The sequence below is a fragment of the Scyliorhinus canicula genome, chromosome 12, assembly GCF_902713615.1.
Source record: "Scyliorhinus canicula chromosome 12, sScyCan1.1, whole genome shotgun sequence".
In the NCBI taxonomy this organism is placed as follows: domain Eukaryota; kingdom Metazoa; phylum Chordata; class Chondrichthyes; order Carcharhiniformes; family Scyliorhinidae; genus Scyliorhinus; species Scyliorhinus canicula.
The window spans coordinates 100089418-100103444 of record NC_052157.1 but is presented as its reverse complement, the minus strand read 5'-3'; the positions used below and the strand labels follow the sequence as shown (position 1 = coordinate 100103444).

Genomic DNA, 14027 nt, shown 5'->3' with positions numbered 1-14027 from the left:
CCTGTCTGTCTATCTAACAATACAGTGCTCCCTCAGCCCTACACTGGGTCTGTCTGTCTATCTAACAATACAGTGCTCCCTCAGCCCTGCACTGGACCTGTCTGTCTATCTAACATTACAGTGCTCCCTTAGCACTGCACTGGACCTGTCTGTCTATCTAACAATACAGTGCTCTCTGAGCACCGTAATGGTTCTGTCTGCTTCAATTATGCACTCGACTGCCTATAGCTGGACGTGAACCCTCAACCTTCTGACTCAGAGATGAGAGTGCTACCAATTGAGCCAATGCAAAGAACTGTAGCTGCAAACCTAAAGTCACATGTAGGCCAGACCGTGTAAAGTTGGCAGATTTCCTTCCCAAAAGTACATTCTTGAACCAGATGGGTTTTTAATTACAATCCGGTTTCAAAGCACCATTACTGAAACTAGCGTTTTATTTAATTAACTGAATTTAAATTCCCAAGTTGCCACTGTGGGATTTGTACCTCATGTCTCCGGATCATTTGTTCAAACCACTGATTATCAACCGTACCTAACCAATACACTATCTTGCCATGGATCAGTAATCAAGAAGGATTTGGGGCCAAGGATGGAAAACAACCAGGACAGCACAGTTGCTTTTGCTTCACAGCTCTAGGGTCCTAGGTTCGATTCCCAGCCTGGGTCACTGTCTGTGCGGAGTTTGCACGTTCTCCCCGGTTAAGTGTGGGTTTCCTCCGGGTGCTCTGATTTCCTCCCACAGTCCATAGATGTGCGGGTTAGGTGGATTGGCCATGCTAAATTGCCCTTAGTGTCCAAAAAAGGTTAAGTGGGGTTATGGGGATAGGGTGGAGGTGTGGGCTTGGGTAGGGTGCTCTTTCTAAGGGCTGGTGCAGACCCGATGGGCCAAATGGCCTCCTTCAGCACTGTAAATTCTATGAACCTATCTATGAACCTTGCATTTAAGATGTATTTAGTTGGGCATTTGCGATGCCGAGGCATAAAAAGCTATGGGTGAAGTGCTGGTAAATGGGATCAGAATAAGTAAGTGGTTGTTTTTGGTTGGTGCAGGTGTGATGAGCTGAAGTGCCTTTTCTGTGCTGTAGGCCACGATGACTGTAGCAGTAATAAAGTGAATTCAGAATTCAGTGCAAAGCCGGACTCAAAACAGAATGAAAAATAAACAAACCACATTCATAATTATTGATGCCAAATGATTTATTCAATGCTAAAGCCTCACTCTTTTACTCAGAACAGTATTAGGTAGCTGAAAGTACACATACACATTTGTAGATTCCAAGAGCTGTGAATTGAGTTGTAATATCTAATACACTCGGTGTAGTTCCTCACTGGAAAAGGATATGGACTGAAACACCCAGTCTGCTCGCTGCAGACTCCCTGGTGATCCTGGGTGGAATTTTCTACCGGAATGCATAGTGTAACAGTTTCTTCATTCATTCTGGCCCTTTACTCAGCTGGAGCAGAGAGTGGAATCCTGTACTGCACAATCACATTTAACTTCAAGCCCCGTCAAACAGTTAGCACTAACCTAGGAAGATCTAGGTGTAACAATTTAAGGAAGATAATCATGAACAAGTGAATTCAGATAAATGAGGTGAGATAAATGCTGTTGATGAGAAGGCTGTAAGTTCCGTCTCAGGTTTGCATGTCACGTATATATGGAGCTTTCACTAAGCTTTCACTAACCTTCCCATTGCCCTGAAACGAACTGTCTTGTAAATTCATTCCCAGTGTAGATTATTACACACACAATCTTTTAGTTGCCATGCACAAAAATTATTAATCAAATCAAAATTCCCATTGTTTTACGACATTATTCTAATATAATTGTTGCAATCTTGAGGTTAGGACACCTATATTTTTTTCAATAACAGGAAATAAAGGCATTTAGAAATTTGAAGAGTGCAGAATACCACAGAATTCTAAGAGCAGGAGCTGATGCAGAAAGCAGGCCGAGAAGCCCACTGTCTCCTATTTGACTATTTCGCTCTCGCACTTCAAATGTATCTGCTCACCGCAACACAGTCTCAATATATCATCAATTAATACCGGCTCCTGCAATAAAATGGCTCGAGCAGCACAAATGGAAAGCAAAGCAAGTTATGTTTTGTAAGCGTGCTGTTTCTCTGCTAATGGAGGAAATGAAAACTAAGTATTCTAATGTAAAGATGTATTAAAGGAATGCTTCCCCCGAATGCTCCCTGCTCAATGAAATAAAACACTGAGCTACACCAGTGTTGCCCCAGGTCAGGCATCTGTGCAAGACTTCATGCAGGGACAGACGCACAGAACTGCCAGGGTCCAGGCATTCAGCAATGCCCCAAGGTCACCTGGACCCACAATCTGCTGCTTCACTGCCACATATCCCTTGCATCACCATTCTCGTGAAATTTGTGCAGATGGTCAGAATACCTGGAGAAAGGAAACAGATGAAGTTACTGACATTGAAAAGATGAATAATATTATGCAGAATGTGCAACCCTAACCAAGGCTGCAAACATGTGGCATCGCCGAAACATTGCCTTTAAAAACTGGCAGTAAAATCTAGATAGGACAACGCTGATGAGGGTTATCTAAAAGTTACAAATATGCCATTGTTCTGCCAATAATAATTATACAATAAATAATGTGCATTTCCAACCATTTATTTTCAATTGGTCAGGATAACAAATATTGTAAAAATCACTGCCCAGAACCAGATCGGAGAGAAATGACCAAGACAATGACACCCAATGAACATCCACTGGCTGAACTGAAAAAATAAATGACATCCATTTATTTTATTCATTTACGGGATGTGGACTTCACTGCTGAGGTCAGCATTTATTGCCCATCCCTGATTGCCCCAGAGAAGGTGGTGGTGAGTTGCCTTCTTGAACCGCTGCAGACCATATGGTGTAGGTACATCCACAGTTCTGTTTGGGAGGGAGTTCTCGGATTTTGTCCCATTGACTGTGGCCAATATATTTCGAAGTCAGGATGGGGAGTGGCTTGGAGGGAAATTTCCAGGTGGTGGTGTTCTCATGTGTCCGCTGTAACTGTCCTTCTAGATGGTAGTGGTCATCAGGGAAGGTGCTGCCTAAGGAGCCTTGGTGAGTTCCCACAGTGCATCTTGTTGATGTGTACATACGGCTGCTGTAATGGTGGAGGGAGGGAGTGAATGTTTGTGGATGAGATGCCAATCAAGTGGGCTGCTTTGTCGTTGATGATGTTGAGCTTGAGTGTTGTTGGAGCTGCACTCATCCAGGCAAGATGAGAATATTCCATCACACTCCAGATTATGCCTTGTAGGCGGTGAACAGGCATTGGCGGTTCAGGAGAATTCCCTGCTTCTCACCTGCTCTTGTAGTCTCAGTATTTATATGGCTAGTCCAGTTCAGTTTCTGGTCAATGGCAACACAGAGGATATTGAGAGTGAGAATTCAGCAATGGTAATGCCATGGTAACGAGAGTGAGAGGAGCAGGGACATTAACAGTGAGAGAGTGTGAGAGGAGCGGGGACATTAACAGTGAGTGTGTGAGGGGAGCAGGGACATTAACAGTGAGAGTGTGAGAGGAGTGGGGTCATTAACAGTGAGAGAGTGTGAGAGGAGCAGGGACATTAACAGTGAGATAGTGTGAGAGGAGCGGGGACATTAACAGTGAGAGTGTGAGAGGAGCGGGGACATTAACAGTGAGAGAGAGTGTGAGAGGAGGGGGACATTAACAGTGAGAGAGTGAGAGGAGCGGGGACATTAACAGTGAGAGAGTGTGAGAGGAGGGGGACATTAACAGTGAGAGAGTGGTGAGAGGAGCAGGGACATTAACAGTGAGAGAGTGTGAGAGGAGGGGGACATTAACAGTGAGAGTGTGAGAGGAGGGGGACATTAACAGTGAGAGAGTGTGAGAGGAGCGGGGACATTAACAGTGAGAGTGTGTGAGAGGAGCAGGGACATTAACAGTGAGAGAGTGTGAGAGGAGGGGGACATTAACAGTGAGAGTGTGTGAGAGGAGGGGACATTAACAGTGAGAGAGTGTGAGAGGAGTGGGGACATTAACAGTGAGAAAGAGTGAGAGGAGGGGGGACATTAACAGTGAGAGAGTGTGAGAGGAGCTGGGACATTAACAGTGAGAGAGTGTGAGAGGAGCAGGGACATCAACAGTGAAAGAGTGTGAGAGGAGCGGGGACATTAACAGTGAGAGAGTGTGAGAGGAGCAGGGACATTAACAGTGAGAGAGTGTGAGAGGAGCAGGAACATTAACAGTGAGAGAGTGTGAGAGGAGCGGGATCATTAACAGTGAGATAGTGTGAGAGGAGCGGGGACATTAACAGTGAGAGAGTGTGAGAGGAGCAGGGACATTAACAGTGAGAGTGTGAGAGGAGCAGGGACATTAACAGTGAGAGTGTGAGAGGAGCGGGGACATTAACAGTGAGAGAGTGTGAGAGGAGCGGGGACATTAACAGTGAGATAGTGTGAGAGGAGCGGGGACATTAACATTGAGAGAGTGTGAGAGGAGCGGGGACATTAACAGTGAGATAGTGTGAGAGGAGCGGGGACATTAACAGTGAGAGAGTGTGAGAGGAGCGGGGACATTAACAGTGAGATAGTGTGAGAGGAGCGGGGACATTAACATTGAGAGAGTGTGAGAGGAGCAGGGACATTAACAGTGAGAGAGAGTGAGAGGAGGGGGACATTAACAGTGAGAGAGAGTGAGAGGAGGGGGGACATTAACAGTGAGAGAGAGTGAGATGAGGGGGACATTAATAGTGGGAGGGACGAGAGGAGGGGGACATTAACAGTGAGATAGTGTTGAATAGTTAGGCAGGGCCGACAGGCAATGTAGTCTATTCCTGCTCCTGTTTATTGCGTTGTTATAGAATTGTATCACTACACCATCTCTGCTGCCTGCTCCATCCAATATCATTGCACCACCATTACTATGTGCTCCAGTTGAGTAACCGAGATTTATGCAGACTAGCAAATTCAGAGTTTGGATGGGTGCCCAAAATAAAACCACCGACAATACAATACCTCAAACACGAAAACCACGGCTGTCTGAAAACCGGACATTATTTTACGGGCCATGCAATAATTTTAAGTCCTATTATATAAGTGAAAAAACACACTGGCTTGTTCGAAGAGTTGCTGCTAAGATGCAGCAGCGTGCAGAGTGTTTATCCACTTTACCTGCCTGACATTGCCCATACACCAAGTGATCGGACCGATCTTTGACCCCACCTGTCCCAGCTCGGCCTGATCTACCCAACCTGACCGTAAAGGAGCACCCAACCCATCCCCAATGGCTAACATAATGGATAACGGGCAGCACGGTGGCACAGTGGTTAGCCTTGCTGCCTACAGCGCTGAGGACCCGGGTTCGAATCCCGGCCCTGGGTCACTGTCTGTGTGGAGTTTGCACATTCTCCCCGTGCCTGCGTGCGTTTCACCCCCACAACGCAAAAGATGTGAAGGTTAGGTGGATTGGCCACGCTAAATTGCCCCTTAATTGGAAAAAAATAATTGGGTATGCTAAAATTAAAAAAAAACATAATGGATAACTGTGCAGATTAAAAAAAGAGAAATTTAGATACGGACAGTGATACACTGTGTCGATCAATAAAGTTAAATTAATTATTTAAAAAGCCATCCGATACCCCCAATATGTCAGCATTTGTTAGCATCAACAAGCAAGACAGGTGAAACTCCTTGGCAGGAAGGTGCTCGAGAAAGTCTCAAAACTCAAATGGATAGAAAACATTTCAATGTGTATTCTAAAGAAACCTATTCTCTCGATTCTCTAATTGCACAATTACTCGCGTGGACTATCAAGCAGAGATCCATTTTTGTAGCGATTGGAGGATTATGGCGAGGAGGTGGGTAAACTGGGTTGAAAAGCAACATCCAGTGCCATTTGCTGTTCTTTAAAATTCTAATGTTCTCACAGTAAACTTCACAGTGACCTGGCTGCTGAACATTTCAATTAGTTTTGCAACATGATTTCATTTCTTCCTTTCAATCTCTTCCGCTCAAACTGATCTATTTTAAAAATAAACATTGCTTCTTCCTTCAATTGTTAATGTGTATTCTAACGAAACCTATTCTCTCGATTCTCTAATTGCATCGAAATTCATGAAAAAACCAACATTCAGGTAATCTGAAATAATAATGATGTAGAAAGAAAGAATAATACGAACTAAATTCATATAGTTGATGTTCTGAGTGCAACCCTACATATCAGAGTGACATGATTCTTCCAGCCTTCCCAGACAAGAAAGTGTCATCATACTCACTTCTTTGCACAATAGGCGACACAGTCTCTGCCCACACTTTCACTCCAAGCCACCTCGTACAGCACCTGGCAAATACAAGACATTCAGAAAATGTATTCACAGGCACCAAAATCCCAACCTTTGGACCCAATACACTCTGAGCACCATATTCAACTGGACAACCAGATGACAAATCTGCTGTGAACTCCTCTGTCTACATTAGTCTTTCTGTACTTGCTACATACAATAGAACCTGGTGCATCTCCTCCAGTCCTAACCTAATCAGCAACTCAACATAGAACAGCACAACGAAAAATCAAAAAACAAGAGAAATGCTGCGTTCGGAAGCCTGATTAACAAGTACCAGTTTCAACCTCCTGCACACAGAGAAATGGAGTGCGGTCTCATTGTTAATGGCCCGGCTCCTCTCTCAATGTTAATGTTCCTGCTCCTCTCACACTCTCTCAATGTTAATGTCCCTGCTCCTCTCACAGTTAATACCTCTGCTCCTCTCACACTCTCTCACTGTTATGTCCCCGCTCCTCTCACACTCTCTCACTGTTATGTCCCCGCTCCTCTCACGCTCTCACTGTTAATGTCCCCGCTCCTCTCACACTCTCTCACGTTAATGTCCCCGCTCCTCTCACACTCTCTCACTGTTAATACCTCTGCTCCTCTCACTCTCTCTCACTGTTAATACCTCTGCTCCTCTCACACACTCTCACTGTTAATGTCCCTGCTCCTCTCACACTCTCTCACTGTTATGTCCCCGCTCCTCTCACACTATCTCACTGTTAATGATCCCGCTCCTCTCTCTCTCTCTCACTCACTGTTAATGTCGCTGCTCCTCTCACACTCTCTCACTGTTAATGTCCCCTCTCCTCTCACACTCTCTCACTGTTAATGTCCCTGCTCCTCTCACTCTCTCACTGTTACTGTCCCCACTCCTCTCACACTGTTAATGTCCCTGCTCCTCTCACTCTCTCACTGTTAATGTCCCCGCTCCTCTCTCACTGTTAATGTCCCTGCTCCTCTCACTCTCACTGTTAATGTTCCCGCTCCTCTCACACTCTCTCACTGTTAATGTCCCTGCTCCTCTCACACACTCTCACTGTTAATGTTCCCGCTCCTCCACCCTACATCTCCCCCACTCCCCCCTCCGTCCCCCCACTCCCCCCTCAGTCTCCCCCACTCCCCCTCAGTCTCCCCCACTCCCCCCTCCCCCCCGCAGTCCCCCCCTCCGTCTCCCCCACTCCCCCCTCCGTCTCCCCCATCCCTCCTCAGTCCCCAGCCTCTCACACTCTCTCACTGTTAATGTTCCCGCTCCTCTCACACTGTTAATGTCCCTGCTCCTCTCACACTCTCACTGTTAACGTCCCCGCTCTCTCACACTCTCTCCTGTTAATGTCCCCGCTCCTCTCACACTCTCTCACTGTTAATGACGCTGCTCCTCTCACACTCTCACTGTTAATGTCCCCACTCTGCTCACACTCTCTCAATGTTAATGTCCCCCCTCCTCTCACTCTCTCACTGTTAATGTCCCCGCTCCTCTCACACTCTCTCACTGTTAATGTCCCCACTCCTCTCACACTCTCTCACGTAATGTCCCAGCTCCTCTCACACTCTGTCACTGTTAATGTCCCTGCTCCTCTCGCACTCTCTCACTGTTAATGTCCCCGCTCCTCTCACACACTCACTGTTAATGTTCCTGCTCCTCTCACACACTCACTGTTAATGTTCCCGATCCTCTCACACTCTCTCAATGTTATGTTCCCGATCCTCTCACACTCTCTCACTGTTAATGTTCCCGATCCTCTCACACTCTCTCAATGTTAATGTCCCTGCTCCTCTCACACACTCTCACTGTTAATGTTCCCGCTCCTCCACCCTACGTCTCCCCCACTCCCCCCTCCGTCTCCCCCACTCCCCCCTCAGTCTCCCCCACTCCCCCCTCAGTCTCCCCCACTCCCCCCCTCCGTCTCCCCCACTCCCCCCCCTCTCCCCCCCACTCCCTCCTCAGTCCCCCCGCCTCTCCACTCTCTCAATGTTAATGTTCCCGCTCCTCTCACACTCTCTCACTGTTAATGTCCCTGCTCCTCTACACTCTCACTGTTAATGCTCGGCTCCTCTCACACTCTCTCACTGTTAATGTCCTGCTCCTCTCACACTCTCTCACTGTTAATGACCCTGCTCCTCTCACACTCTCTCACTGTTAATGTCCCCACTCCTCTCACACTCTCTCACTGTTAATGTCCCAGCTCCTCTCACACTCTGTCACTGTTAATGTCCCAGCTCCTCTCACACTCTGTCACTGTTAATGTCCCCGCTTCTCTCGCACTCTCTCACTGTTAATGTCCCCGCTCCTCTCACACACTCACTGTTAATGTTCCTGCTCCTCTCACACACTCACTGTTAATGTTCCCGATCCTCTCACTCTCTCAATGTTATGTTCCCGATCCTCTCACACTCTCTCACTGTTAATGTTCCCGATCCTCTCACACTCTCTCAATGTTAATGTGTCCGCTCCTCTCACACTCTCTCACTGTTAATGTCCCCGCTCCTCTCACACTCTCTCACTGTTAATGTCCCCGCTCCTCTCACACTCTGTCACTGTTAATGTCCCCGCTCCTCTCACACTCTCTCAATGTTAATGTCCCTGCTCCTCTCACACTCTCTCACTGTTAATGCCCCCGCTCCTCTCACACACTCTCACTGTTAATGTCCCTGCTCCTCTCACTTTCTCACTGTTAATGTCCCCGCTCCTCTCACACTCTCTCACTGTTAATGTCCCCGCTCCTCTCACACTCTCTCACTGTTAATGTCCCTGCCCCTCTCACACTCTCTCACAGTTAATGTCCCCACTCCTCTCACACTCTCACTGTTAATGTTCCCGATCCTCTCACACTCTCTCACTGTTAATGTCCCCACTCCTCTCACTCTCTCTCACTGTTAATGTCCCCGCCCCTCTCACACTCTCTCACTGTTAATGTCCCCGCTCCTCTCACACTCTCTCACTGTTAATGTCCCTGCTCCTCTCACACTCTCTCACTGTTAATGTCCCTGCTCCTCTCACACACTCACTGTTAATGTCCCCGCTCCTCTCACACTCTCTCACTGTTAATATCCCTGCTCCTCTCACACACTCACTGTTAATGTCCCTGCTCCTCTCACACTCTCTCACTGTTAATGTCGCCGCTCCTCTCTCACTCTCACTGTTAATGTCCCCGCTCCTCTCATGCTCTCTCACTGTTAATGTCCCCGCTCCTCTCACACTCTCTCACTGTTAATGTTCCCGCTCCTCTCACACTCTCTCACTGTTAGTGTCCCAGCTCCTCTCACACTCTCTCACTGTTAATGTCCCTGCCCCTCCCACACTCTCTCACTGTCAATGTCCCCACCCCTCCCACACTCTCTCACTGTCAATGTCCCCGCCCCTCCCACACTCTCTCACTGTTAATGTCCCCGCTCCTCTCACACTCTCTCCCTGTTAATGTCCCCGCTCCTCTCACACTCTCTCACTGTTAATGTCCCTGCTCCTCTCTCACTCTCTCTCACTGTTAATGTCCCTGCTCCTCTCACACTCTCTCACTGTTAATGTCCCCGCTCCTCTCACACTCTCTCACTGTTAATGTCCCTCTCCTCTCACACTCTCTCACTGTTAATGTCCCTGCTCCTCTCACACTCTCTCCCTGTTAATGTCCCCCTCCTCTCACACTCTCTCACTGTCAATGTCCCCGCCCCTCCCACACTCTCTCACTGTTAATGTCCCTGCTCCTCTCACGCTCTCTCACTGTCAATGTCCCCGCCCCTCCCACACTCTCTCACTGTTAATGTTCCCGCTCCTCACACTCTCTCACTGTTAATGTTCCCGCTCCTCCAACACTCTCTCACTGTTAATGTCCCTGCTCCTCTCACACACTCACTGTTAATGTCCCTGCTCCTCTCACACTCTCTCACTGTTAATGTCCCTGCTCCTCTCACGCTCTCACTGTTAATGTCCCCGCTCCTCTCACACTCTCTCACTGTTAATGTCCCCCCTCCTCTCACACTCTCTCGCTGTTAATGTCCCCCCTCCTCTCACACTCTCACTGTTAATGTCCCCGCTCCTCTCACACTCTCTCACTGTTAATGTCCCCGCTCCTCTCACACTCTCTCACTGTTAATACCTCTGCTCCTCTCACACTCTCTCACTGTTAATGTCCCTGCTCCTCTCACACTCTCTCACTGTCAATGTCCCCGCCCCTCCCACACTCTCTCGCTGTTAATGTCCCCCCTCCTCTCACACTCTCTCACTGTTAATGTCCCGCTCCTCTCACACTCTCTCACTGTTAATGTCCCCGCTCCTCTCACACTCTCTCACTGTTAATACCTCTGCTCCTCTCACACACACTCACTGTTAATGTCCCCGCTCCTCTCACACTCTCTCACTGTCAATGTCCCCGCCCCTCCCACACTCTCTCACTGTTAATGTCCCTGCTCCTCTCACGCTCTCTCACTGTCAATGTCCCCGCCCCTCCCACACTCTCTCACTGTTAATGTCCCGCTCCTCTCACACTCTCTCACTGTTAATGTTCCCGCTCCTCCAACACTCTCTCACTGTTAATGTCCCCGCTCCTCTCACACTCTCTCACTGTTAATGTCCCTGCTCCTCTCACACACTCACTGTTAATGTCCCTGCTCCTCTCACACTCTCACTGTTAATGTCCCGCTCCTCTCACACTCTCTCACTGTTAATGTCCCTGCTCCTCTCACACTCTCTCACTGTTAATGTCCCCGCTCCTCTCACACTCTCTCACTGTTAATGTCCCCGCTCCTCTCACACTCTCTCACTGTTAATGTCCCCGCTCCTCTCACACTCTCTCACTGTTAATGTCCCCCCTCCTCTCACACTCTCTCGCTGTTAATGTTCCCGCTCCTCTCACACTCTGTCACTGTTAATGTTCCCGCTCCTCTCACACACTCACTGTTAATGTCCCCGCTCCTCTCACACTCTCTCACTGTTAATGTCCCCGCTCCTCTCACACTCTCTCACTGTTAATGTCCCCGCTCCTCTCACACTATCTCACTGTTAATGTCCCCCTCCTCTCGTCCCTCCCACTATTAATGTCCCCCTCCTCTCACCGTTAATGTCCTCGCTCCTCTCACACTCTCTCACTGTTAATGTCCCCCCTCCTCTCACTCTCTCAGTTAATGTTCCCGGTGAGGTCGGCACCAACACACTGTGCTCTAGTATCTTCTATTTCTCGGTTTTACTGCACTCGGCACCAGGATCAATTGTGTTCTGCTAGCTGTTCTTATTTTTATAAAATATTTTTATTATCCTCCTTTTTATCATTTTCTCCCAAAATCTGCACCCAGCAATAAGAAACTATAAGCAGTAACAAATATAAAGTCAATCTCCATATCAACAACAACAATCCCATCCTCCCACCAACTCCCAAACAACTGCCTACATGTTAACATAAAGAAATAACAAAAAGCAATCAGGAGTCACCATAGTCACCATACAGTCCCCCTCCCTCAACCCTCCCAATGCCCCCCACTCAATAATGTTCCATGTTATCCAATTCTTGAAAGTGCATAATGAATAATGCCCATGACTTGTACAACCCCTCCATCCTTCCCCTCAGTTCAAACTTAACCTTCTCAAGAGTCAAGTATTCCAACAGTTCCCCCCACCACGCCAGGGCACAAGGTGGAGAGGCTGCTCTCCATCCCAACAGGATCCGCCTTCAGGCGATCAACGAGGTGAAGGCTACAACATCTGCCGCCGCACCCGTTTCCAATCCCGGCTGGTCCGACACCCTGAATATGGCCTCCCGAGGGCCCTGGTTCAGTTTCATGTGCACCACTTTAGAGATTACCCTAAAAAACCTCCTTCCAGTAATCCTCCATCTTGGGACAGGACAAAAACATATGAACGTGATTTGCGGGGCACCCCTGCAACGTTCACATACATCTTCTACCCCTTCAAAGAGCCGGCTCATCCTCGCCCTTGTGAGGTGTGCTCTTTATACCACCTTCAGCTGTATCAGCCCCAACCTCGCACACGAGGTGGAGGCATTCACTCTCCGGGGCACCTCACACCAGGAGCCCTCCTCCAACTCTTCCTCCCACTTTGCTTTGATCCCTTCCAGTGGTGCCGTCTCCTTTCCAAAATAGCTCCGTAGACCGCTGACACTACCTCCTTCTCCAGTCCCCCTGTCGTCAGCACCTCCTCCAGCAATGTGGAGGCCGGTTCCTCCAGGAAGCTCTGTATCTCCTTCCTGGCAAAATCTCAAACCTGCATATATCTAAACAGTTCCCCCTGCTCCAGCCCATACTTCGCTTCCAGCTCCTTCAATCCTGCAAACCCACCCCCAAGAAACAAATCTTTTAGCGTCTTAATCCCCATCTCCTACCATTTCCGAAAATTTCTGTCCCGCTTCCCTCGCTCAAAACTGCTTCTGCTAGCTGTTCTACTGCATCATTATATATTTTTTTTTTTTAAATAATTTTTATTGAATTTTTCAAAATACAAACATTTTAACCCCCCCTACATTTACATTTAAATTATAACAAAACAAAGTCAAACCCCCCTACTTAACAAGAAAAAAGAAAAAAAAAAAAATCCCCCCCCCCCCTACCCGCGCGTCCCCCCCCCCCCCCCCCCCCCCCCCGTCCCCCCCACCGCCGGCGAACCGACAGTCAGACCAACTTATCATTTCTAGCAGCGTCCTCGGGCAGGCCTTGCCCGTGCCCCCGCCGCTACCGTACTTCCTTCGTCGTTGTCCCCCCCCCCCCCCCCCCCCCCCCCCCCCCCCGCCCTCCCCTCCCCTCCCGGGTTGCTGCTGTCATGGCCTCAGTTTCTATCTCTGATCCAAGAGGTCTAGGAAGGGTTGCCATCGCCTGGAAAACCCCTGCACCGACCCTCTCAGGGCGAATTTGATCCTTTCCAATTGGATGAAGTTTGCCATGTCGTTTAACCAGGTGTTAACACTCGGAGGCCTTTCGTCCCTCCACTGAATCAGGATCCTCCTCCGAGCCACCAAGGACGCAAAGGCTAATATTCCAGCCTCCCTCGCCTCCTGTACCCCCGGTTCCACCCCAACCCCGAAGATCGCAAGTCCCCATCCTGGCTTGACCCTGGACCCCACCACTCTCGACACCGTCCCTGCCACCCCCTTCCAGAACTCCTCCAGTGCCGGACATGCCCAAAACATATGTGCATGATTCGCAGGGCTTCCCGAACATCTAATACACCTGTCTTCACCCCCGAAAAACCGACTCATCCTTGTCCCCGTCATGTGGGCTCTATGCAGTACCTTAAATTGAATGAGACTTAGTCTCGCACATGACGACGACGAGTTGACCCTCTCCAGGGCGTCTGCCCATGTCCCGTCCTCTATCTGTTCCCCCAGCTCTAACTCCCACTTATCTTTCAGCTCCTCTACTGGTACCTCCTCCACCTCCTGCATAATCTTATAGATGTCCGAGATCTTCCCCTCCCCGACCCAGACCCCTGATAGCACCCTATCACTCACCCCCCTGTCGGGGAGCGCGGGGAACCCCGCTACCTGTCGTCTGGCAAATGCCTTCACTTGGAGGTACCTGAACGTGTTCCCCGGGGGGAGCCCAAATTTCTCCTCCAGCTCTCCCAGGCTCGCAAACCTCCCCTCTATAAACAAGTCCCTCAGTTGTCTAATACCCGCCCTCTGCCAGCTCTGGAATCCCCCTCCTGTGTTTCCCGGCGCAAATCTGTGGTTCCCTCTTAGTGGTGCCCCTATCAGACCTCCCA

The 14027-nt window shown here is 48.9% G+C and overlaps 1 protein-coding gene across 1 annotated transcript in view; it reads right to left on the bottom strand.

The window, feature by feature from the left end:
• Nucleotides 1-1176: 1176 nt before the first annotated feature.
• Nucleotides 1177-14027, bottom strand: part of LOC119974568 (protein CASP-like) — a 794954-nt gene continuing 782103 nt past the window's right edge. Inside the window, exons 22-23 of the mRNA XM_038813573.1 lie at nucleotides 6272-6336; nucleotides 1177-2412 (exon numbers count right to left, since the gene is read on the bottom strand). Of these exons, the coding sequence (XP_038669501.1) occupies nucleotides 2352-2412; nucleotides 6272-6336 (126 nt within the window). The 3' untranslated portion in view covers nucleotides 1177-2351. The remainder of the gene's footprint in view (nucleotides 2413-6271; nucleotides 6337-14027) is intronic.